General features: G+C 40.6%; 1 protein-coding gene across 3 annotated transcripts; it reads right to left on the minus strand.

Annotated features, from left to right (window-relative positions):
• Positions 1-3649: 3649 nt before the first annotated feature.
• Positions 3650-23447, minus strand: PLSCR5 (phospholipid scramblase family member 5). 3 transcript variants are annotated; one of them, XM_090051561.1, is made up of 8 exons: positions 23312-23447; positions 19241-19392; positions 14637-14679; positions 13636-13663; positions 13443-13530; positions 9229-9390; positions 5649-5810; positions 3650-4492 (listed from the first exon to the last, which is right to left on the minus strand). In XM_090051561.1, exons 1-8 carry the CDS (start codon positions 23322-23324, stop codon positions 4454-4456), a joined length of 687 nt encoding a protein of 228 aa, XP_089907687.1. In that variant the 5' UTR covers positions 23325-23447; the 3' UTR covers positions 3650-4453. The 3 variants fall into 3 exon arrangements, with proteins under 3 accessions (XP_089907687.1, XP_089907686.1, XP_089907685.1); XM_090051560.1 differs by having other exon boundaries at positions 3650-4325; positions 4410-4492; positions 13443-13663; XM_090051559.1 differs by having other exon boundaries at positions 13443-13663.
• Positions 23448-26285: the final 2838 nt, after the last annotated feature.

Genomic DNA, 26285 nt, shown 5'->3' on the forward strand with positions numbered 1-26285 from the left:
GGGGCAGGTCATGTCAGACCAACCTGATTGCCTTTTATGATCAGGTCACAAAAGCACTGGATGCAGGTGTCGCCGTGGATGTAGTCTTTCTAGACTTCAGCAAGGCCTTTGACACCGTCTCCCACCCCATCCTCATTAAAAAATTGGGCGACTGTGGCATTGATGCCTACACCGTCAGATGGATTGCAGATTGGCTGAAGGGTCGTACTCAGAGGGTGGTGGTGGACGGGTCATATTCAACCTGGGGAGAAGTGGGCAGCCGAGTCCCCCAGGGCTCGGTCCTTGGGCCCTCGCTGTTCAATCTCTTTATCAGTGATTTGGACAATGGGGTGAAAAGTAACCTGTTTAAATTCACTGATGATACCAAAATTTGGGGTGAGGTGAGCACGCTAGTAGGGAAGGAAAGACTGCAGCAAGATCTGGATAGGTTACAGGGGTGGGCTAACAAAAACAGGATGCACTTCAATACTGACAAGTGCAGGGTACTGCACTTGGGCAGTAGTAACCAGCAGCACACTTATAAGATGGGAAACTCCCTGCTTGAGAACACAGAGGCAGAAAGGGATCTTGGAGTCATTATTGACTCCAAGATGAATGTGGGCCGACAATGTGAGGCTACGGTTGGCAGGGCTAACCGGACCCACAGGTGCATCTCAAGCAGGGACAAGGAGGTGATCTTCCCCCTCTATGCAACACTGGTCAGGCCACAGCTGGAGTACTGCATCTAGTTCTGTGCATCCCACTTCAGGAGGGATGTAGACAACATTGAGAGGGTCGGTCCAGAGGAAGGCCACCCGCATGATCTGGGGACTACAGTTCAGACCCTACAATGAGAGACTGCGGGACCTGAACCTGTTTAGCCTTCACAAGAGAAGGCTGATGGGGGACCTGGTGACCATCTATAAACTCACTAGGGGGGACCAGAAGGGTTTGGGAGAGACCTTATTTCCCCTAGCGCCCCGTGGTATAACAAGGAATAACAGCCACAAGTTGTTGGAGAGTAGGTTTAGATTAGACATCCTTAAGAACTACTTCACAGTTAGGGTGGCTGGAACCAACTTCCAAGGGAAGTGATGCTGGCTCCTACCTTGGGGGTCTTTAAGAGGAGGCTTGATGCCTACCTAGCTGGGATCATTTGAGCCCAGTTTTTCTCCTGCCCAGGCAGGGGGTCGGACTTGAAGATCGAGAAGGTCCCTTCCAACCCTACTTCTATGATTCTATGATTCAATGGTGTCAATGGGGGTTGGATCCATTTGCTTCAGACCTATTGTTAACCTGTACATTGTGAAGGAAATAGGATAAAGAATCATGTTAATTTCTGGGGCCGCTCACTTAAGTGAGCCCCTGCAAAGGTACAAGAGGTATGCCCAAGCAGATGCCATTGCAGGAACAGGGATATGAATACAGTGATGCTCACGGTGGTCAAAGCAGACTCAGTATTACTACACTGAGAGGCAAAAGGTGGGGCAGGATGGCATGAGCTTTCATAGGCAACATCACTGGCAATGTAGACGGTGCACACAGCTGCACGTGCACCCCCTGAGATTGGTGGTGCACCCCCTGTGAAAAGTGCTACCGATGCTGCTGGCAGTGCCTGCGAGTGGTTGCCACTCGCTAACCTTCCCCTCGCTGCCAACACTGCCTGTGGCATCTGCGGGCAGTCTCCGCTCACTGCTGGCCACTTTCAACACTACCAGTGGCATCTGCAGGTGATCACTGACCACCAGTTGGCACTCAGCAGCCCCTCCCCCGACCAACACCGCTGCAGCTGCCTGTGGGAACTCCCCACTCGCCACCACCAGGCCCCCACCACCAACACCGTTGCTGCCACCTGTGGGCAGTCACTGTGCCCCCCCCGCAACCTCTGCACATGTTGTTCATGGGCAACACATTATCTAGGTAGAAAACTTTGTACACAGGAAGATTTCAAGGAGAAAAAAGAGATTCTAGACCTGATTCTCTACCCACACCACCACAAATTTGGACTTGCAGGACTGAATGTAGTGGTATTTCACAAGCAGAGGCGTATTGAGAAGAGTAATTCAAACCTGTGTACAGAAACCTTTATTTTCCTGAAAAGCTTACCGACTTCCACAGGAGGGAGCTTCTGTGCTATGGAGCTTCCAGCTCCTGCAGATGGGAACCTTTCTTTGGAGGAATAAGAAATGTCTCCTGCAGGGTTTAAAACTTCTATAAACTCCATCCTTGTTGTGCTGCTAATAATGCAAAATCCAGTTTTGGCAAACTCAGTGGAACTGAAACTCCACAAGTTCAGTAGCTCAGGTTCAAAGAACATTTATGCAAATGTACCTTATATAAAATATGCAAGTACACAAATAGTATACTTTAGACCAGATGTGAGCTAAAAACAATATGGCTGAGTTAATTTCACTGTGAAAGCATCAACCTCCTAGGTTCTCAGTGCTTAAGTTCCTCTCTGTGACATTAATTTGAAACTAGTCTAAATATTTGTTGAGAATAAAGCATCTGATCAATTTAGCTTTTTCTTGTTCATGAATTATTCACGTTTCATTTCTGCTGAAGTGCTGGTTATTTGCAAGTATTCACTGACTAGTTCATGCAAACAAAATCTCAGTATATGGATGGTTTAAAAACTGTTCACTTAGACTCCTTGTGCGCACACACATTTTGTCACCTGTATTGCAGGGTATTGGTTCTATTGCCTAGATGGATCACAGTTTTAAGTAGGATATTAATGTATAACAAGTAACTGATGTTCTTTGTGAATATTTTTTGTACACAAATCTTGTTCAAAGATGACTATTTCTACAAAAGCCAGTCATTCCCATACATATTTGTATAACTAAAAAAGCCTGCATGTGTGAATGTCTATGAACAGCAAACCATCCGCATGATCAGGGTAAAAATAAAGAGAGATAGTTAGCTATGTTAGCCTGAAGTCAGGCAGAGAGCGGAGTAGGAATGCACCTTAGTGGCCACGTCTATATGAGACACTGATGCACAGTAGCTCGATACTACTGTGCAGTAGTATTGGGTGGAAAAAATCATGATGTGGTTGGAAAAAAATCATGATGTGATGATACTGCACAGAAGTATTAGGCAACTGCACAATACCGTCACTAAAAAGGCATTTGTTGGAGTTATTGTGGAGTAACTCCAGTTACTGCATATTCATTTAGTACTTGTTTTTACAAATACTAAATGAATGCAAACTAACAACTGAATATTAGCATCTTGTGTAGATTCAGCCAGTTAGTCATAAGGTGCCTATCTACCCCACCTTCTGTCTAAAAATAAGGAGCCATTCAAATTCTGAGCAAATATCTATAACCAATCTTAGCAGAATATGAGCAGCTCTAACAGTAAGGTATGGGTCTATCTTTTAATACACAAACATGATATTCAATACTTTCCAATAGAAAGTTTCCACTGCAGAATTCTCTCAAAGAAAATACATGAGTCTACCTAGTCCCAGAGGGAAAAGTACAAAAGGCTAGCCCAGATGCATGTATTTGTTTTATGTTGACTTCAGAAAAGAGCTGACTTGTTTAATAAGTTAGCAGTATATATATATGCATTGTATATATAATCTGGATTAAAGCAAAGAATTTTTTCACTATTACAGGGTACAAATTAACTTCTTGGACACTTAACAGTATTGTGCGTATTAAATATTTTATTACTGTGTATGCACATGCATGTGTGTGTGCGCATGCATACATAGTTGGTCAAGAAATTCAAGAATATATCTAGACCACTAGTTTGTATGCATTTAAGCATGGCTTAGGAGCCTAATTTAAGGCTACCATTTCTGAAAAATCACATCACTTACAAACATTAGCTGTCAAGTATCTCTTAAACCTAAACAAGTAGCTTCTTTGTACCTGAATGTCCCCATATAAAAATATACTTATCATCAAATACCCTGCTGGACAATTTCTCTGCATTTGTTACTATGATACTGCATTTGTTACTATTAATTAAATAGCAAATCAGAAAACATCATGTGAAATGATGAAAAAAAAACCCGCATTTGGTTAATAGCTGGTACCAGGACTTGCAAACTTCAAAGGGCTCTCTAAACATAGACTTTCATCAGTGATGCTACAAGCCTTAGTTACAATCTTTCATGCTTTCCCATGCAAGAACTTCAAAAGAGAATAGCATCGTTCCAAAGCAACATTTCTGCATCTGTATGCTTGTCTACAACACACATGAAATTGAAATGGCAAAGTTATTATTTACATAAGATACATTTTAATAAACAAAATCATTAACTTTTTTTGCTATAAAAAGCACAGGTTTGTGCAGGTCAGAAATAATGTCCAAAGCTCAAGGGATTTCTGGAAGAAAATGAAAAAGAATTAGAAAGTATCTAATGCATGTCTTCAAAGAAAGAAGATCAATTTATGTTCTTTCTGACTTACTGAAACACATGCTGCATATTTTACTGTTTCTATCATCTTCCTTGTTACAGTTCATCCAATGAATGCTCAAAGAACATTAAGTCCTACAAATAAATAAACTGTGAATGGTGAGGAAGATACAAAAAAGGGAACAATTCATATCAAAAGGCAGACTTACAGACTTTATTGCATAAAGCAATTAGATTGGTCAACAGGCTTCTACCACTGCCACAGAGAAATGAGTTATATAGAAAAATCTAAAATTCTTAAGTGTCATGCAGATTCCATTTCTATCTTTACTGCAGCCAAGAGTGAGAATAAAAATCTGAATAACTTTTTTGAGCAAACTTTTTAACAGAAGTACAGAGTCAAATTCACGTTGTCTGTTATATTAGCTTCTCCAAGCTGATCTTCCTAGCTTCTTTTTTAAATCATGCTGCGGCCATCTTAGCTTTACCAATTTGCATCACACATGAGATATAATGGCTAGGGAAATAAAATCAAACAAGACAAATGTTGATTTGTTATAAATGTGCACTTCAAACTTAACCCTCTTTGCCTATGATGTTCGTTGTTTTAATTCTCTCTATATATGTTAACATAATTGGTTAATTTTATGATGGAATTTGTAGAGGAAGAATCATATGGGCCAGGGAAATTACTTTTAACCATTTATCAGTTATAGACAGTGCTGACTAGCTACAGATAGAGCAAAGTATTTACCTTTCAGGGACTGTATTCTCCCTCTGCAGGATACAAATAACTCTCTAGTGAGGTCAGAGGCAGTTGCTTGTAACCTGCAGGAGAGAATTGGGCTCACAATTCTGAAACACTGATAAATAGTGAATGTAATACTCTTTTCTCTTGAGTCACAGACAAGTTTAAATTCACCAGTTAATTCAGCTGCCTGAAATTATCTGGGTTTCTGTCAGGTATCTCAGTATGTGATCACATTCTTGAGATAAGGCAACATATGACAATATTTCAACTGAAAGGCAAAAATGAAGTAACTATAAAAGTATTCAGTATCAGTAAAATATAAAAGCAAAAGCCATGAAGGCTAAAAGCCTACCAGATGATAATTGTCATTGAAACACTGACTGTTTGAGACTGGCCCTGTATCCTGCATCATCTGCAAGTACATCAAGGCCCAATGACATAGCCCTGTTGCAGGATTAGGGCTTTGCCACAGATGAAGGTTCTTTTGATCCCAGTTCACTCAGCTTGTTGGGGCTTAACCCTTTGATGTTCTGTACTTACTATAAGGAAACAAGCTCCAATCATTACAGCCTTGATTTTCACATCAAGATCTACTGGCATCTGGATCCCAAAGTTGGCAGTGTTGGTAAAGACATCATTTACAAATCCAGACCAGTACTTGGAAATCTTGCCAATTGGAGATATTTCATTAAGAGCTTTTACCTACACACATGAAAATAAAGGTTTAAAAAAGCCACCCAAACATTAACCAACTCAACATACCACCAATGCCCTGAATTAGTCATAATCAGTTCCAAACTAGTGGTGATTCTTTTCTTAGTCGGTCACATCCTCAGCTGTTCTCAATCAGCATAGTACCATTGATTTTAATGGTGCTTTTCCAGTTTATTCAAGCTGACGATTGGGCCCAGAGAAGGGAATTAAATTAATTCCTAGGCACAGTCAACACAAAACCAAACATCACTAAAGTCCTACTTGAGAAATCTTATAAAAAAGCCCCAATTTGTCTGTAATACCATTTTGAACAACTTGGTACTCTCTGTGTTAACTTTGCGGCTTATTCCTTGTTTTAACACACCATTAATTGCATTAACGTGTGGCCAGATAACTACGAAAGACATGATTAACTGGTTAATCATGTCTTAAATGTAATGTGCCAGAGGCCGTAGTTTCCTCTGTGAAATAACAGGAAGCTGCTTGTTTGTTTGTGAATGTGGAACAAATCATGTTATTATTTTTGTTACTCCATTTCTTCCACCCTCATCTGTTTGTCTCACCTATCTGATACATCTTGCTTTTTAGACAGTAAGCTCTCTGGGACAGGGACTGCCATTGTCTATGGGTACATACAGGAGTTAAGTTTAGATCAACCTAACCAGAGTTAAATGCCCAATCGTGAAGGCATTCAGAGAGCTTAAATTGGTTGAAAAATGGCACACATGATCTAAGTTAGTTCACTTCAGGAGCTGCACAAGGATAGATGAAGATAGGGTTAACCCAATCTAGGAAATGAATAACCCGATCTCCCAAATTCCTGTCCACATTTGCAGCACAGCACCAGATCTGGGAAAGCCCAGCCACTTGCCCGGTGGCTGCTCCAGTTGCCTAGGGCTGTGCTATTCCCACCTCACTCCAGCCTGATTGGGATATTTTTAGCCTTGCCTGCTCCCTGTTAGGTGGCCCCCATCTTCAGAGACCTACCAGCTCCCCGCAAACACCCCCTTCTCCTCGACTCACTAATTACCCCTGACAGAACTGCTGCCCCCCCCCCAATCTCGCTCACTCTTTTCCCTACCCTGATTTACTTACATCCTGTTCCCTACGCAGCTCCCAGAAGTGGCAAGAGGCTGTACACACCACTCCCCATCTGTGTTTAGGCAGTTTTAAAGTCATGTTACTTCAGGTGCAGCAAATAGCTGTACACTTCCTATACTTCAAGTGCCACAGATGGAGTAGGACCCATTAGTTGCTACCACAAAATAATAATAATAAAGCTACCTTCTTGCCTATGAAATTCCAAGCTGTAGCAAAGGTCATCTGTTTTCAGAACAATATTTTTAAAGATAATCCAGAAACATTAAGTTTATGATCATAAAAAGCAGGCTAAACAGTCAAAGCTGTTACCACATATCATGTGGGCCCAGAAGAGAAAAAGGAGCTGGTCAAGGGTTCCTCCCTTCATTTGTGCAAACTACAATGCAGTTTTTAATCCTAGAAACTGTCTATTTACATCTTTGTGATTATTACAGTACCAAGACCCTTCCCTTCTTTTATGGGTATGTCTACACAGCACAATGCAGTGCCTGAGAGTGCTGGGGAAGGGAAACCAGTGTCGAGCTATATTAACACAGTGCTCTATCTGGAGTAATTAGGCCTGTTGTGCAGACATATATTAGGTTCCCTTACAAATCTGCTGTCTCTGCAACCAGTAACAATCAGGTTGATGGTACTCCACTTGGTATTCAGTGACAGAATCCCCAGTGAGTTCAACGGGTGCAAAAATAGTCTCCAAAGTTTCAGCAGGTTGACAGATTGTGAAGGTCCACATGCAGTTGATAGGAGCCCATAACAAAACAGCATATATCAAAGCTCACAACTATTGGGTCTGAACTCAAATTTGGTAGCACAGGCACATCTTTCCTTTTGGTTACAAGGAGAACTGGATTCCCTCGCTGCTATTGCTGCCCCGCCCACACCTTTTCTGCTTTCTCAACACTTCTCTGTTAGATGTGCACATTTTTATCAACTTAGCATTGAATAACAGAGTAAAATCAATGGAATTTAGCTTACACTTGGCAGGAAGCACATAGATTTGGGCAGCACCATACCATAACAAAGACCTACAACTACAGTAAGGTCACAGGTTGGTCACCTCTGCCTCTTACCAGCAAAGATACTTGCCATGATGTGGTAGGTTCCCTTCCATCTACAGCTTCTTCTAACACTAGGAGCTTCTCACCAATACCCTCAGGTTTCTCCTATTGTTTATATACTCTGTGGTGTTATATTTGTTTTCATCCACATCCACTCTTAACAAATCTATAAATATCAGTAACACTAGAGGAAACCAGGGGATAGGAGTATTTTTTCCCCTTGTTCTATCATAATGATTTGTTCTTTGACCAAAGAATTCTGAATAGCTCCCATCAGCAGAAGCATCATCTCTGTGGACAATGAATTCCTACTTTTGTTTCTGGCAAATGTGTCACAGGTTGTTTGGTTCCGACATTTATTTGATAACTTACACCTAGATTTGTAGGTAACATCCCTCTGAAGTTTCTTGGTCTGGCCCTATAGGATGTGACCAGTTTAGAAGCTATGTGGGGCCCCTTAATCTGGACCAAATTAATAGACAGGGGAAAAAATCCATGGTATTTTGATCATCCTAGCAAATACTATTTATTGCCTTATTCATATTGTGTATAGTTTTATATACACTGTGCATGTCTATACAAGAGGGTAAAAGCACAGTAGACTAATTCATGGCAAAAGCCATGCTAATGCACAGTAGAATTAGTCTACTGTGCATAAGCATCACTTAAAAGACACATGCTAGCACTACTGAGTAGTAGCGCCAATTATTGCACATTAAGTAATGTACCTGTTCTTACAGGTACTAAACTTAATGCTTAGTAATTATGGCACATGAATGCACGTGTACACTTGCCCTTTGTATATTACATCTACTACTTCTCAGAATTACTTTTTCTTATGTTAAAGGAAATATAGATACAGTCGCTTGCAATACTATTCTTGGACCTGACTCCAAGCACAATAAAGTGAATGGATCAGATATTAAGGACTGCACATGAGATGAAACCCTGACCTTATCAAAGTCAATGACAGGGCTCTCATTGATTTCTGTGATGCCAGACTTTCTTCCACAAGAATGTTTTTTCCTTTGTTTCAGTTGTTATTCCTACCCAGGAAATACATGTTATGAAATCAACTTCCAGCTTGGGATTCAAGTCTAGGAACTATAAATTCTGACTTGTTGACATCTTGTTTCCACATTATAATAGTTTATAAATATTTTTAGAAATACCACAAGATTTTTGACTAACACATTTACTCATAATTTAAAACAAAACAAAAAAAATCTCAAAAGTCTGAAACTTACCTCAAAGTCGACATCTCCAAGACAGCCACACGTTGCATATGGACCAATTATTTTCAATACATCTTCTTTGCTTTCATTCTTTATCGTGAATTTAGGCAGAAGAGGGTCCCAGTTCTGGACAACATAGCCTGCTATTGTACCAGGAGGGGACTGAACTTCTAACTGTTAGACAAAAGTATCATACAGCACCATCAATTGTTAGTTCACAAGATGAATTGCCATTAGGTTGTAATATACAATTTAGAATCCTAGCCTTGGTTTGGAGGCTGCCTAATAATAGTTTAAAATACTTTGGAAACAATATTAACTTAACAGCTAGGGCATAAGCTCCAAGAAAAGCCATATACTGTGCAGAAGCAACTGTATTTATAGTAATCACGTCTGTTTATACAGAGATGTTGATTTTTCTGCCTGTAGGTCTTTAGTGCTTATCAAAATACTTCAGTGACAAAGTACATAGGTGGCGGTATAATGCACTTGCATTAAGTGAAATCAGCATGCAGAAACAGAATGTTTACCTTTCACAGTAAAGGCGTTCCAGACTGCTTTACAAATATACGTGGGGAACTGAGAGGGAGAAAGGAGCTGTGCATTTGTAACAGTGCAGCAGCCTTCTCGTACTATATACTTACCACATCCACACAATCCTGGAGTGGTACTTGAACTTCCTGAGGCAGTCAAGAGTGCTACCATCTAAGTCATACTGACACACACTAATGAAGGCCTTCCAGTAATAGTCCCATCTTTCACATACATTGCTGTCACAGTGTGGAATTTACACTTGTAAAGTTACCATTTGTCTGTGGCAGGTAAAGCAAAAATAAGTGCAATTAGTCCTATAGAATACCTTCCACCCATCTTGTTAGAGTGGAGAGTTGATGGCCACTAAGCCAAGCAGAGTCCCCAGAAAGAGATGGAGAAAGTGGAACACAGGGAATATCCCTCCCCTTGGGAGGAAGAGAAGAGCTGATTGGCTCATCATTCCTTTCTCCCTGCAAATAATTTAAACAGTTGTCCAGGAGCTTCAAGTCCCCTGCTCTCAGTTGCTGAATTTTTCAGTTGCGGGTGAAGTGAAACAAAGGTAATCGGTGGTGTTGTCCAGTATCCAGTGCAGATAAAAGGCCAAAGGGCCAGCTTGCTCCGGGTAGAATTCTGCTTATGGACATTGTGTTGCTGGGGTATTTTCTCCCCCCAGCCCTTCCCCTGTTGGGCTAAAGTTCATTTGTCTTTATATACTCTTGATATTTCCTTTATAATATCCTTTATAGCTTTGTTAATTATTTTATAACCAATATCCATTTTAGTTTGCTCAAATAACTGTGTAACTTAGTTGAGACTCTATTTTGATTTTTACATTGCTTAGCGTAAGCGTAACAGTCATTTTGTTTTGTGATTTTGTAGGTTAAAGATAGTATAAAAGAAGTAGAGTGTATAAAAGGCCTGTGGTATGCCTGGGAAGTTTGAAAAGAGGTAATGAAAGAATAAACAGTATGTGTGGAAATGCATATGTTGAGACAGATTGTCTTGCACCTCAGACTAGAAGGACAGAAATAGCCTTCTGTGATTTAACAGTCAAAGATTACAGCAATGTCCAAAGATCAGCAGCTAAGGATTGCAAAATATAAGATCAGGTTTTGGAAATGCAAATGCAAGAAATTGCAGACCACAAAGCCGAAGAGTCTGTCATAGTTTCATAGTCGGAAGGGACCTACACAGGGAACTTCACAGGGAAGTTTTATGGTCGGAAGGGACCTACACAGATCATCAGGTTCAACCCCCTGCCCTGAGCAGGAACAAGTGCAGGGTCATAACACTCCAGCCAAATATCTGTCCAGCCTCCTCTTGAAGACCCCCAAGGCAGGAGAGAGCACCACCTCCCTTGAGAGTCCATTCCAGAGCCTGGCAGCCCTAACCATAAAGTAATGCCTCCTGATGTCCAGTCTCAAACCTTCTCTCTAACAATTTGTGGCCATTATTTCTAGTAACACCCCAGTGGTGCCTGGGGCAACAGAGCCACACCCAATTCCTGCTGGTCCCTCCTGGTAAGTTTATAAATGGCCACCAGGCCCCCTCTCAGCCTTCTCTTGTGGAGGCTGAATAGATTTAGGCCCTTTAGCCTCTCTTTGTAGGGCCTGACTCACTACCCATAGGGCCTGACCTGCTGTCCATCAATCAAAGCATCGTAACTGAAAAGGAGGATCATTTCGTCATCAAGGGGACATGACACAGTAAAACGCATAGACTTGTACGGGGAACAATCACTATAAAGATGGACAAGAACAAAGGGGCTTTGGGTCTGTCCTGCAAAGAAGAAGAAGCAGCATTCGACAAAGACCCGGCTTTAACCTCATGGTTAACTTGGCTGGCATCTTAAGGACTGGTAATATCTTGATATGTTCAGGACTGTCTGTCTATCTCCTTTTGTATATATGTGAATAAATGGGTGTGTATGTGTGAGTATATGAAATATACTCTGTTATATACTATATAACATCTTCTGTTGTTCTTTCTTCTATTTTGTTTGTCTTATGTTTTCAATAAATGCGGCATTGTGTCTTATCCCCTAAGATTTCCGATTGTTTTTAATTCACACTTTACACCCTGTGTGTACAACACCCCTTCCGCCCAACAGTGGGGAGGTTGAGAGAATTTCAAGCCTGAGCCTAGAGGTAGGCTACATGGAATTAGAGCAGGGGTGGGCAATTATTTTGGGCACAGGGTCGCTTACTGAGTTTTGGCAAGCCATCGAGGGCTGCATGACAGGCAGCCCAGGGCAGATAAATATTAATTTTCTAAATTTTTTAGAGGCCCTGCAGGCCAGATAGAATGATCTGGCAGGCCACATCCAGCTCCTGGGCTGCATTTTGTCCACCCTTGAATTAGAGGGTTGCTTAGTGGGCATCTTGGACTCTTCTCACTGAACCAACTTTAAAAATGCTTGGTAGATCAACTTAATACAGTAGTAGCCTACGAGCTACAGCGGTTGGAATTACTGTATAATACACCACTGATGTGTACAAACAACAACACGATTAAAACGGTGCAAAGGCATTTAACCCACTTTAAGGTGTTGTGCACATGTGCCCCTTGTTTCATCTACACATGGCCTATGATTTTAAACCCACCCATTTGCCTTCAGTCCACCTGGGTGCCTGGATCAATGGATTATCTGGGTTTATATAGTATACATGATATCGCTGCATTTGTACTTACAACATAGCAAAGAGCAAGCAGTCTGCCAGCCAGTGCAGTGATATTCTGATTGTTTTATCAGCAAATTTTGCCATTTCCTAATAACAGAGCTGGGATTTTACCTAAGATGTTTAATAAATACGAGAGGTGTGCAATTTTAAGGACAGCACGATATTTTCATTCTGAGGCTTGGAATGAATTTACATGGCTGTGCTGCTTTAAACTGAAAAAGGCAAAATGAAACAAATTACCAAAATACAGATTCAACATGCACAGGATGGCCCTGCTCCTCTAATGCTCCTTGTATTTGAATCACTGCTTTGTGTTTAGAAGCTTTGCTTCCTGCAGTCCCCTCTCAGCATCTGGGGAAGTAAGCTGCTGCTTACAAAAACTTGTGCTTTTCTGGTTTAGTTAATCTATAAAAAGTAAATCTATGCTGCTTTCTCCTCAAGTCGTCATACACATTACATCCAAGTCATCTCCTGAGAACTGGCATTAGCATGTTCCTCATAGCAGAACTGGGGCATATATTATCCATGCTGAATACCAATTCTTTAACTGTATCATTCAGGTTATCTCTATTGTGTGCCAAAAACATATATGCAAATGGTTAATTCATCTTCACAATCTGAATGCAGCCCAAAGTCACACCTTCCTTTCTAGCCATTGGCTACCTGGTATTTACAGTGTCATATTTCAATAAAGAATTATTTTCCTCACCAATTACCTACTACCAATTTTAGAAAACTCCTGAAATCATTTTAAGGGAATGATCATTTTTAAAAAGAAGCAGGATATATATGGTCCAGTTATCTGTATAGCATATTACTCTCCATTTTTCATTTCTAAAATTGTTTTGCCACATAAAACTGAGCAGAGCACTTAATTCCCTCTGTATATCTTACATATCTGTGAAATGGGTATAATAATGCTTACCTCATAGAAGTTCTTGTGAGGTTTAATTAACCTTAGTAAAACAATTTGAGACACTTAAATGAAAGGTGCTATTATCATTCACTAACCTCTTGCAGGAAGCAAGGGAACAAGCAGCTGTTACATCTCAAGGGTCTGTTCACAGTAATCACCTCTCGGCCAGCATTATCAGCAATCCTTATAGTGAAAGACCGTAAAGGAGAACAAAAGTTGCGATCAAAGCAACCATTTTCCTCCACTGCATAGTAAAGTCTTTCTCCCAAATGGTTCTTTATCTCATACTTGCTGGATGTCTCTGTGCCAAGAAGGGCTAATAAAGCAAAACAGATTGCAAGTTACCTTAGTAAAATATATTTAAACCAAAAGCATCAAACCCAGGGTTGGATCCAAATTCACACCTCTAATCCCTTTCTACAATGTATATTGTAAGATCAATAGAGCAGAGATGATTTGGGGGAAAAATCCTTTGAATAGATGCAATTCTCAATTCTGTAAATATTCTAAAATAATCAGCCATGAGTTAAATCTGATCATCCCAACTAGGGCATTTCTGATCTGTATTTTGAAACAAGTGTGGGAATTGTCAGATCATAGAGTTCAGTTTCACCTCATTCTATGGATTAGGAATTTCAGAGGAATATCTGGAGCTTATATCCAGAGGATTGATTTGGACTCATTACTTTTCATAGACACAAATTAGTGATGACTTTACCCTAATTCAGTGGCAAAACTCCCATATACTTCAATGGGTCAGGATCAGGCCCTAAGCCAATTTGCAATGTAAAATAACCCCATGAAACAATAAACGTGACATTTCACTTGCACTTGCTTTAAAATTTGAAAAGCAGTATGTAAATGCAAAGTATTATGTATTACCATATCACTTCTGCTCATGTGTTTCTTTAACCTATCCGGTCAACGACTGCTTTCTTGCCAACATAAGAATTGTAATTAAAAGGCATAACATTTGCTCAGTGCCAAAAACATTAATGAACATGAGTAACTATATACATGTTAGAAGTCCCATTCGACTCCTTTAGGATGATATTTTTTATAGCTAGAGTAGATATTTATAGTGACATTTTATTGTTGTAGAACAATCATAAACCAAATAATTTTCACCAAATTATTGGTACATCAGAGGTCTGATCTATTGCCTATGAGGGTTGATGAGAGTGTTTAAATTTGAATTCAGTGGGATATGATCAGACCTGTACTCATGTTCCAGTTTCAGAGGTATCTGGAAGCTGGCACTGTGAGAGTTAAACTCAAATAAACTGTACCTTCAAGAAGCTCCACCTGCTGGTGAATGATTATCTGGTCCAGCTGTTAGAAGTGAAAATAAATTAAACAACCTGATGAGAACCAGCCAACTTTAAAGAGATTTGGGGCTGCTATACTGATCACCATAGTGCCCCACTAGAAACTGGAGGTATTTGGGAAAATCTTAAGTCATCCTGCTGTTTCACAAAGACATTAAACTCACTTAAGAAGAAGGTGACCATTAGGGCTGTCTGAAGCTTTGGTCCCTGATTCGTTTTGGCGGAGAGTCAACAAGATTTGGTGGCCGAATCTCTGAATCCAAACTGAATCAGAGGACCCTTTAATCACTCTGAATTGAATCAGATTTGGAGAGATTCGAAAGATTTGATGATTTGGACATAGACACAGCTTTAAATATTTTTTCTACATACCTCAAGGTACCAGGCAGCCTGTGAATGCTGCGATGCTAGGGTGCACAGAGTGTCCCACAGAAGCATGGGGGGTCCCCAGCGCGCTCGGCAGCAGACCCAGAAGTGGACCAGAAGCACTTCTGGTTCACTTTGGGATCCATCAGAGAGCATGCTGGTGGTTCCCCCCCCACCCCCCCCGTATCCCCCCAGCACAGGGACTGATGTTTCCTTGGTCGGGGGGGGGAGGCACCTGGGGTCCCCCTGTAGCTGATTGCCGGCTGGGAAATGCAGGAGGACCTCCCAGCGAAATACTTCCGGTCCACTTCCAGGTTCGCCGCCAAGCACGCAGGGGGCCCCCCCCATGCTCCTGTAGGACGCTCCATCTGTCCCAGCATTGCAGTCTTCACAAGCTGTGCCTGGTACCTTGAGGTATGTAGAAAAAACATTGAAAGCTGTGTCTATAGCTGAAACTCTGATTCTCTAAATCAGCATTGAATTTTCAGATTCGGATTTAGCCAAATTGAATCAGGGATAGTGATCCAAATCAATGAATCGAGTCACTCTCCCTGATTTGGGTTGAATCCGAATAGAACAGGGCCCTTTTCACATACCCCTAGTGGCCATAGAGATAGAAAGTGTGATGTTCATGTTTCGTATTCATGTACCTGACACCAATGAGCATGTGAGTTCCACAGGTGCAAAATGAGACCAGCAGCAATTTATAGAAAGATACAGAGCCTGACTCTCTCCCTCATTCCAACCCCTTCTTGCTGTTCTGCATGTAATACAGCCCTGTCTCCCTTACTGAGAATTCCTCCAATATGAATGGTCCCCAGCTGGCACATACAAGGCCATGCTGAAAGCAAGGAGGCAGCATAACCATATCACACTATCATACTACATTTAAGATTGTACTCTAAAGAAAAAAATGCTGACTTCTGCATTTATACTGGGGCCTAATACAGTCAACTTGATTACATAATTCCTTAGCATACAAGCGGAACATAGACTTTAACCCCAGGAAAAACAGTGAATATTTGCCTTGTGTCTTTGACTCCCCTCCTCAGAGCTGCTGCAGCAGTTTATTATGGTCTCTCAAGCCTTATTCTCTTCTGGGAAGTGTGTGTCCAAAGAGGAGAGGAGAGGAGTGGGTGGAGGGGGGTGGGGGAAGACAATAATTTGATTAATATCAATATAATGTTACTTCAGTGTCAACTTCAACGGTAGGTGACCAAGTTGCAAATTAAGACCTCCCTCCTTTTATTCTCCTTAAATTCCAATAACCAAATATTTGTCATGGCTGAAGAAAGAATTGATGACCTTATGGAATTATCATGCTCGGCATTTGTGTACTGCTTTTATTTTGGCACACTTTGCCTGATAAATATTCAAGCAGTTTGCAGCCATTCATCACTTCTAATCACCCCCTGGGACTGGTCCAGTTTCTAGACAGAAGCTGGTGAGGAAGCTTCTGTAGCCCTTTCACTTATCTCTGAAACACACACTCCAGTAAGTGATTTCTGAATAAGGCATTTGTGTTTAAAAACATTTTCCCAAGCACACACACTACTTGCAGTTTAAATTTCTTAAGATATAACAGAAACTCTTGCAGCTTAAGAGAGTTTAGTATACAGCTCTGCTGTGATAAAAAGCAATAGTTTATAGGTTGCTAACCATCCTGAAGATTGCAGGAGTGTCCCAATAGTTAAATGCTGAGTTCATCTCCTAATGCAGTTTTTCACCAGATAAAAAAAATGAGGTTGGGCTATTAAAAGCATATGCATTAGTTAGCTACATACAGTGCATAAACACGTGGATAGAGTGGTAAGGATAATAGTATTTTGTGGTCTTATTTTATTCTTTTATTAGATTCTGTAAGAAAGCTGCCCTGATATATCATTTATCAGGACAGGCAAGAATCAAGGAGATTTTTCAGATTTCATCTTAAAATATCTAAAGCTCTAGGGTTTATAAGTGTCTACATAGCCCTCTTTGCCTCAGGTTCTGTTAAAATTATTTATAGCAGACTAACTATGTACTATTTCACTTTTTAAAGGAATGCCAGTTATATTGGTGTAGCCTAAATAAACTGAGGTTATAAAGTTACTGGTTATATTTTTACAAGTGTAAATGCAAGTCAGACATCTGTGATCCACTGAAGCTCCCAGAGCCTTCATGGCCAGCTGGAGCTAGATAATTATCTCCCATTCTGTATTTTTGCACTTTGTGAGGGAAAAAGCTCCTAACATGGCCATTTTAGTGCGGTGCTATGTTCAAGATAATAAACCAGGGATTAAGACAAGGATTACATTTTATAAATGAATAACAGGGTGGGGCAGGGGGAGAGATGAGCAATTTTTGTAACAGGGGAGTATTGACATGAGAACAAATGGGCATAAACTGACCAGCAATAATATATAAATACACTGTAATACATAACAAAAATTCATTCCCAAGTAGGATAGGAATACAAGTGAACTCTGTGATACAGTTGCAAAACAAAACCAAAACCCACCAGTTGCAGTTGTGGGTTGCTTTACCAGAAGTATTGTATAATAACATGGGAAGTGATAGTAATGCTTTTTGCATTGGTTAGTCCTTAGCTGGAATCTTGTGAGCAGTACCAGGTTCTGTATTTTAGAGAGATTATGGAAAAACTGAAGACAATCCAGAAGTGAGCAACAAAGCTAATAAAGGAGTTGGAATACAAGCTGTGTGAGGAAGGGTTGAGAGAACTAGGTATATCTAGTTTAAAGAGAGGGAGATTAAGGGAGTAGGGAATGATACCAGTGTTCTCTATCATAAATGAGATGGAGAACCTGTTCTTCCTTGCTGCAAAGTGAAGGCACCAAAGTAGATTTAGACTACATCTCAAAAAAGCTTTCTTACTTTTAGACTGAGAGGCATAACTAGGATTTTGGAGCCCTGGGCATCAGCAGAGATCCCCTGCCAGTTATGCTCCTGATCAAAACATGTATCAGGGCAGGATAGGTGACGCATAGAGGGGGCACAGTGGAGCATGTGTCCCCCCTAAGATTGGCCACCACCGAAACCGCCGCCAGCTTCTGTGTGTGGTTGCCACTCACCACCCCTCCTCCCACTATTGACATGACTGGCACCCACCGCTGACACCTCTGCCTTCAGGCAGTCCCCAATTGCTGCTGCCAACACCAATGCTGGTGGCTGCGGGTGGTGATTGGGGACCTGATCACTGCTCACTGCCATGGTGGCCTCCCCCAGTCTCATGAGGTACCAGTTGTTCATGTAGGGCAGCTTTCTTACATCATCCAATAAAAGAATAAAATAAGCCCACAAACCCCTTTGGCCAAAACTGAACACTATACCATACTCCAACAGAATGAGGCAGTCTACAGAATTTGCCCAGGAAAGCTGTAGAATATCCTTCACTACAGGCTTTCAAGAGGCTACATAAACATATGGCTAGGGTGCTTTAAGAATAGCACATCCTGAACTAGTTTAGGGTTGGAGCAGATGATCCTTGAGTCCTTTCCAGGCCTATGTTTCTTTAGGTTCTGTCCTGTACACAGATATGCCCTAGACATACATTCCTGGAAATATTTTTGAAGATTATGAACAATTTATATGCCTTTAATATAGGATACTACAATTTGCATGTGATTTATAACCATAGAAATCTACGAGATATCCTGGTACCTAAAACTAAAAGAGATAGTATTATTTACTCATTTTTTAAGATAGCAGTTGATTGTTGTTTTTTTTAATTTTTCTGCCTATTTGCCAAATATATTTTCATATTGTTTTCTGATATCCCAACTCCCACAGATTAGTAGATTACTGTGCATTCATTTAATGGGTCTGCTGTGGTAAGAAAGAAGCAGATAGTTATTTTCCCTTTACAGTCCTACACTTATTCCAGATGTGTGCATATGGGATGAAAGATGAAAGTCCCACCTCGCATAGCCTTGTTTTATACCCCTCTGAGGCGAATAAGAGTTTTGGTAATGGTTTCTATAGAAGCAGGCCTTTACTAAATAAAGGGGAAAAAAAGAGAAATAATGACCTGTGGAAGGGGAGGGGGAAACGAAAACTGCTGTGTTCACTTATTGGAGGATGAATGAAGAGCATTAACATAGGGCAGGCTTTTCTTCCAATTCTAAACTCATTTTGAAGTTATTTTAAAAAACCCCCACAAGCATAAGCTATTGAAGAAATCTATGGAAAGACGACAGGACCTGGTTTAAGTATTCCAGGCCAGGAGGCAAGTCATGAAGGGGTGATGCTTGTTTCCAGGCACTTGTTGGTACAATAGACTTATTTTGGTCAGGAAGGTCTGAAGAACCAGGAAGATAATCCTGAATGATTTTGTTTGGGTGGCCTTGAGGATCTGCAGAAAAGGAAAAAAACCATTAATGCAGGATTAAGCTGGATGATTAGCACATGATGACATGGTGCTTAGATGACTGCATATTCTCTATGTGTTTCATTTAGTTACTGCCTTCACTGAGAATACCAAACCTGAGACACTTGCAAGAATGGTGGCTCTTTGCAGTGTTTTGAAAAATATACACATACAATTATGTGCATAGGAACAGAATGAGAGAAAAAGAGTATATATGTGTGCATTACACTATTGTGTTGAGCCTCATAGACACCTATTGCCCAGTTTCAGCCAGGATAAACACCAGAAGCTTTCACTCTATTTTGTGGAATATGATTGAAGCTAGCAGAGCTCCAAGCCATATGGAAGGCCAGTCTGGAATCTGAGCTACATAGGTAGAGGGGCTGAATACAAAATGCTGGAGACTGGGGAGTTAATTTGAGCCAGGTATGTATCTATAAAAACAGGAAAAACACCACAGAAACTCACAGAGAAGAAATTAAAAAAGCAGCAGGGACAGCTAGGGAAGCACTTGTTGTGTGGTTTTGAGAACAAGCTAAGAAATGGCTTTTGGGCTCAGGGCTGTCAGGAAGCAGGATTGGAACAGTGTGCCATGTTTGATTCCTATTAGGATCAGGAATAGAAAAAAAACAGGACTTTGTACTCCGTTTGTGAATAAACAGGACTGCATCAAAGATAACCAATTGTCATCAATTATCTTCCTAAAAGAAATAAGCTAGAGTTCCAAATTAATATACTGACACTACCTGGCACGTAATGTCATTTATATTGTTTGGCGCATAATGTGTATTATCACATAATCCGAGATAACTTTTTAGTAAGAAAATGAACTATCTATAATAAAGTACTTCAGATCAGCACTTCTCAACCAGTGGGTCACAACCCAAAATGGGTTACAAGAATATATGAAAGGGTCATGAACAGACTTTAAAAATGGATCAACAAACTTTAAAAATGGATTCTCCTTTAAAGGAGAAAAATGTGGGAAACTGTAACTTTTTCTTTGCAGGCTGGCAGAGTTCTAGCATGCAAGGGACTGCTTGGCCCCACCCCCATCTTCCACACACGCACCCCCTCCCCATGTGCCCACCCCCTGCCCCACCTCTGGGGGGGGCATTAAAACAGGGATTATGCTTTATAAATAAATAACAGGGTAGGGCAGGGCAATTTTTTTAACAGGAGAGTATTGACACGAGAACAAATGGACATAAACTGCTCAACAATAATATATACATACACTGCAATACATAACAGCAGGGGTCAGTGGATTGGGAGTGAAGGGCACTGGGTTGGGACTCACCACTGATGTTTACAAATGGGACGCGGTACAAAGAAGATTGAGAACCACAGCTCTAAAACTGCTTTTGCCATGTATGATTCTCCATATTGATTTAAAAAAAATAGTTGTAGCCTCAGTAGCATGACTCCACTTAAAAAATAAAGTTACACTAAGGGGAAACAGCCTTCATCAATGGGTATTCTTTCAGCTTGTTCCTGTAAACACTATTTGGCATTATTTGCTCATTACCTTGAGTAGTTCTATTTAAGGTACTGAAAGTACTTACAATAGTAAATGGTTGCAGGTTTGCGTCTAATAAAATCATTATGGTGTCATGGAAATAGCAGTGAAAAAATTGTTCTATGAGCCTGATTCTGATACTGGTCCTTCCAATAGTGCACATATATTAACTCTGGAAAGTTACATCAGTTATACTGGTATAGTTGAAAACACAATGGGGGCATCCATAGGTGCACATTACTGTAGAGCTGACTAATTAGCATTGCAGTAAAGTGTCACTGTCTACACATACGTCACTACTAGGTCACAGTAAACTAACTCTGCTGTAAAATAGTACTGCCTGACACAAGTACTATGCTATGGCAGAGTTGTTTAATGCACAGCAATGCACATGTAGATGGTGACAGGGGCTGGCTGGAGCACAAGGGTGCTACAGTGTGGCAGTTGCCTGCTAGCTAGCCTTGCACTGTAGCACCTTTGTGCCCCAGCCAGCCCCCACCCCTCCAGCATGTTGAACTAGGGCAGAGCAGCTCGACACTGGCAGGTTAACCCCCTGGGCCTTTTGCTAGCCAGGACTGCGCTGCCCTTGCTCTATGTGCTGCAGTTCTGGGTACACATGTAAATGCTCTGCCCAGGAGCAATAAACTCTCATGCAAACTGCACCAGAGTTTATTCATCTGTGCTAGTTGCACAAATAAATGTGCCCAATGAATGTGCCTATTGTCTATACATAATTTAACCCTTTTGATTAAACTAAATCTGTGCATTTAGATAATGCAAAGGGCCCCCAAAAGATCTTTTTCTATCATTTGCATGATAACACTTAGGTACAATGGGGTTTTAGTTCCAGAAAGAGTTTTGGCTTTAAATCTGAAGTTTTCATGTGCCTTTGTGGGTTTAAATGAGATCCTTTAGCAGTATTTGAACATAGTGTCACTGATTCATCGTTTAATCATATTTTGATCTTAATTTATCTTTGCAGCTACTGGTTTCTTTCAAAGTCTGAGACCACAGGAAGAAGATATAACCCCTTTGAATTTGTATCTGGCCTTTAAAATATGTATAACCCTGTCATAAATATTTTATACTTTCTTCAGCATCATTTTACCTCATAGGGTAGTGTTACTGCTGTAACTCTTGTTACATGAAATGCCAAGAAGCTTCATTGGCCATGTACTAGCACTAATCTTGAATAATAAGAAAAGTTATTGACTTCAGGTTTGCTAGTTAAATTTAAGTTTTCAAAAATCAAATAGGAAATCCATTAAATATTAATGAACACATAATATACTTTGAGGCTTTCCCAATTTATATGTATGTTTTCTATATGACTTATGGTATTTGAACCTGAAACTCCTTTATGATAAACAGAGTGCACTACATAATCATAATTTGTAGAGATACTGATTCTATCTAGAAGTAGATTACTATGCTCTTTTATTGTGGAAAGTCTGTGCTTGAGAGCTATGCTGCTTCTGCTAACTACTGCTCTTCTCTAAAACTTCTGTAAAGGTATACAAGTCCTTACCCACCAAGAGAAAAATATGACCCCAAAACATAAAACAACAGTGCCTTAAAAATCAACAACATACTTGGCATCATGATGCCTATATTTTTAGGAAAAAGATGGGGAGCCACTATAGCAAACCTAAATATCAAACTGCTTCAACTCTTAGCTGGGCCAAATTCAGCTCCCAGCACACCTATGATACTCTGTAAGGTGACTGTAGCAGAGTTGGAAGAACGTGAAGGACAGCCAAATTCCTGCGCTTTCTGTTTAGTTGTAGCATTTGGTAGCATGTGCAAAACGGACTTGGAAAGATTTTTAGATTAACTGACTGCAATGTTCAGCTGTAGTTCTGAAATCCCAGCTGGCTTAAACTAAAGACAAGACATGACGAGAATGAGCCCAAACATAGCTAATCTCACTAAATTAATCTTCAGTGATTTCTTTTGCTACATTGTAACAGGATTGTGTCCAGTGTTGAAAATGAGAACAGTCTGCTGACACAGTATTTTTAAAGTAGAATATGGAATAGGTGTGCACAAATTATGTTAACCTTGGAATCAGTACATACCCTTCTCATGCATTCTGTGCTAACTGTGCTGATACATACAAGCACAGATAGATAAATACACAAATCTCAGAGTGAGTGCAGTGTTACATTTGGCAATGTATTTTATCCAAATAACAGTCTATTTTAGATTTTATCCTCTTTAGGAGTCTTTCACGTGCTGAAAAATTAAAGAGTCAAAACCACCTTGTTTGGATGATGTGATTTTAGTCTGCAGTTCTCATTTCATTACACTGCTGATTGCTGAAATTCACAAGACTGTAGTTTTCTGTAAACATGATCTAAAAATACAGACTATACATGCACTTACCTTGAGAGGCCATGAAGCTGCCTGAGTCACTTCTTCAAAGGAAGCCAGGTTAAAAGAAAAGGCTTTTCTTGTTGCAGCAAAGGAAAAATGAGAGAGAGAGAGCACAGCATGCACAAAACTTCAGAAGGTGTCTGTCTACTTCATGTCAGCTTACAAAAGAACTGGGAGGAAATGCATTGCCTTTCTCATCTTTCAGAATGCTGCATTTTAGGTCAGTGGACAACAGGGGGAGATGACGCTAACAAACAAGAAAAACATTATTCGTTTTAAAGTCATTTGCACCAATGGAAACAGGAAAGTCATATCATGAAGATAAAACAATAAACTTTAATGTGCCTTTTGGCTTAAACATATGGATGAGACCTAACATTCTGTCACATGATATATAAGTATTCATTCTTCCGCGAGAGAAACTGTAATTCTGCATTTCATGTTTTATGGTCCCAGGACGTCTACTAAGGGCAAAGGAACTGACTGACTTGTTCTTTGACCCATGGCATTTCTATAGTTCAGGACATAAAAACATATTCAGCATTTTCTATTTTATTTATTTTACACTTGTAGCATTTACCTGCCTATGCCACAGATGTTTCCTCCAAATGAAATTAAGAAAATTGCATGCCCTCCATTTATAGTCTATGATCTGCAGTGGCGAGTAAAATGTTTGAGCTAGTTTAAATAGATAAAAATATTGCAGATTTTGCTTAAGATGGAGCTAACTCCATGTCTAAATACAATACTAATTAGCACCTGCATTGCACTCAGAGAGAGAGTGAAAGCCTGCGAGCAAGAGTAACCTTGACTTACCAGCTCATATTTCTACCTCAGGTGCCTAAGTCGCCATGGTGATAATGCACATGTGATCTGTAGACAGACATGATTCATGACTGCTAAAGTGGTACAGTCTATGCACAGTGTCAGGAGAATTAAGGTATTGTAGGCCAAATTCTGCTCTTACATTCATGCAAATCCTATTATTTGAAAAGGATTTATACAGTGTTAACACTTCAGAGAAGTTGCAGAACAGGCAGGAACTGCTCCTACCCTTCCACATACCCACAAACACAAGCTCAGGCTGATGTTTACTGGCCATTATTCTTCTAATCATAGTAGTAAACATATTGGCTTCAAACTGCCCATGTAATGTGGCAGGTTTCAGCTTTGCAAAGCTGCCTGGGAATTTATCAGTCATTCACTGGAGAATTGCTACACGCTGGGGAGAAGCCTCGACAGCATAATGCTGCCTTAGTGACGCAGATAAATGGTGTTGAATGCAAGACAAAGAAGTGGAGCCAAGCCATCTCGGTAACCACGAACACTCCCTGATAAATAAATTCTTTCTTTTGATATCACAAACTCTTGAATCCATAGAATTGGGAGGGAGGCTTGCTTGGGTTTCTGTCCGTCCAGTGGGTGAAATTCATCCCTAGGTAAAAGACTGAGCTTTGGCCTCATGTAAGGTAGACTTAAATGATGTATAGACGTCATACTAACCTACAATTAATATGCAAAAGAAGAATGTAGAAGACCCAAATAATAAATACAAATACAGTTTAAACAGCTTGAAAAAACAGGAAAAGGAAAAGCTCCTGACAAAAAGCATTAAGCAGTCTTTCAAATGCATTTCAGGGAACATTGTGCCAAATTCCCATATATGCCTTGAAACATGGTAGGAAAAGTTTACTCCAGTGCCCAGAGAACAAAATAAAAATTATGCTAGTCTATGTGCAAAATCAGTTTTTAAAATATATCAACTAGATTTGCTTGCTAACTAGAATATTATTCCTACACAACTTTTTGGAACCTCACATAGTAAAATGGGAAGGAATTTGCTTTATACTACAACACAACATCTTGAGTTTAAAGAAAAAAGATAAATTTAATAAAAGATCTTTTCAATCATCTAAAATATGTTTAAAGAGAAGTAAAAATATGTGTCAAACTGACTGTATGGAAGATACTGGGGGATTCTTTAGGGGCCACAACAGGTCAAACATTTGTTTTTCTCTCTCTTTCAAAAGATGGAATTTTCCAGTATCAGTTCCCACCTACTTAAAATCTCCCTGCAATATCAAATGACCAAATTATGTGTCACATTGTCTCCTTCCAAAACCTGATTGGCAAGCATTTAGAATAGCCACCATATTTTGTATCAGAGGAAGCTGAATTTTGGTAATGGACAGATCATCTCTACAAAAGCAATCCGTAAGTACTCAGAAATTCTTCTGATTGACAGTTGTCATTTAGGGCACAGACAAAAGTTACATTTTTGCATGACTGGGCCCCTGAAAGTGCTCTACAGCCATGCCATGACACAGTAAAGTGGGCGATCATGTGAAAAATGAACCCTCCTCAAATGAGGCATTAGATGAAGGTGCCCTGCTTTAGAGTGCCTTAGGGAGCTTGTGTTCTCTAGGGTTCATTTTTCATGCAATCACGGCTGTCATCAGGGAGAGAGTGGGGAAGGGCAAGCCAGCAGCAACAAGCTGCTCCTTTCACAAGCTGCCAGCTTGCCCAGCCTGAGTTGAAGGGGAGTGTGGGGGGTGGACTGGTCCTGGGGGAGCCAGGCCAGTCCTGCAAGGTGAGGGAGCTCTGATCCACCCCCTTCTCCAGCTCAGGCTGGGCAAACTGGCAGTTTGTGAAAGGAGCAGCTTGCTGCTGCTGCTTGCCCCTCCCTCCCAGCTGACAGCCCCAGAGGACGGGGTGGGCCAGAGCCTCAGCTGGGGAGAGGGATGGCTCCTTGGCTTGCTAGACAGGCTTGATTTTCCACCCCCCCACCCAACAGGTGAATGTCTGTTGGGTTGGTGGGGGGAGGCACTCTAAGTCAAGGCACTTTAAGTAAATCTTTTTGTAAAGTACTATAAGTTAGAGTGGGGGCCTAAACATCTGTCAGTGCTGAGGTTCCAGCTGCACTATTCCTGCCACCTTTTTATTTACGCACTCCACATCCATGGCCACACCAAGGCCCAGGACC

Source organism: Crocodylus siamensis, chromosome 6 (assembly GCF_052110815.1).
Source record: "Crocodylus siamensis isolate JL-2025a chromosome 6, ASM5211081v1, whole genome shotgun sequence".
NCBI lineage: Eukaryota > Metazoa > Chordata > Crocodylia > Crocodylidae > Crocodylus > Crocodylus siamensis.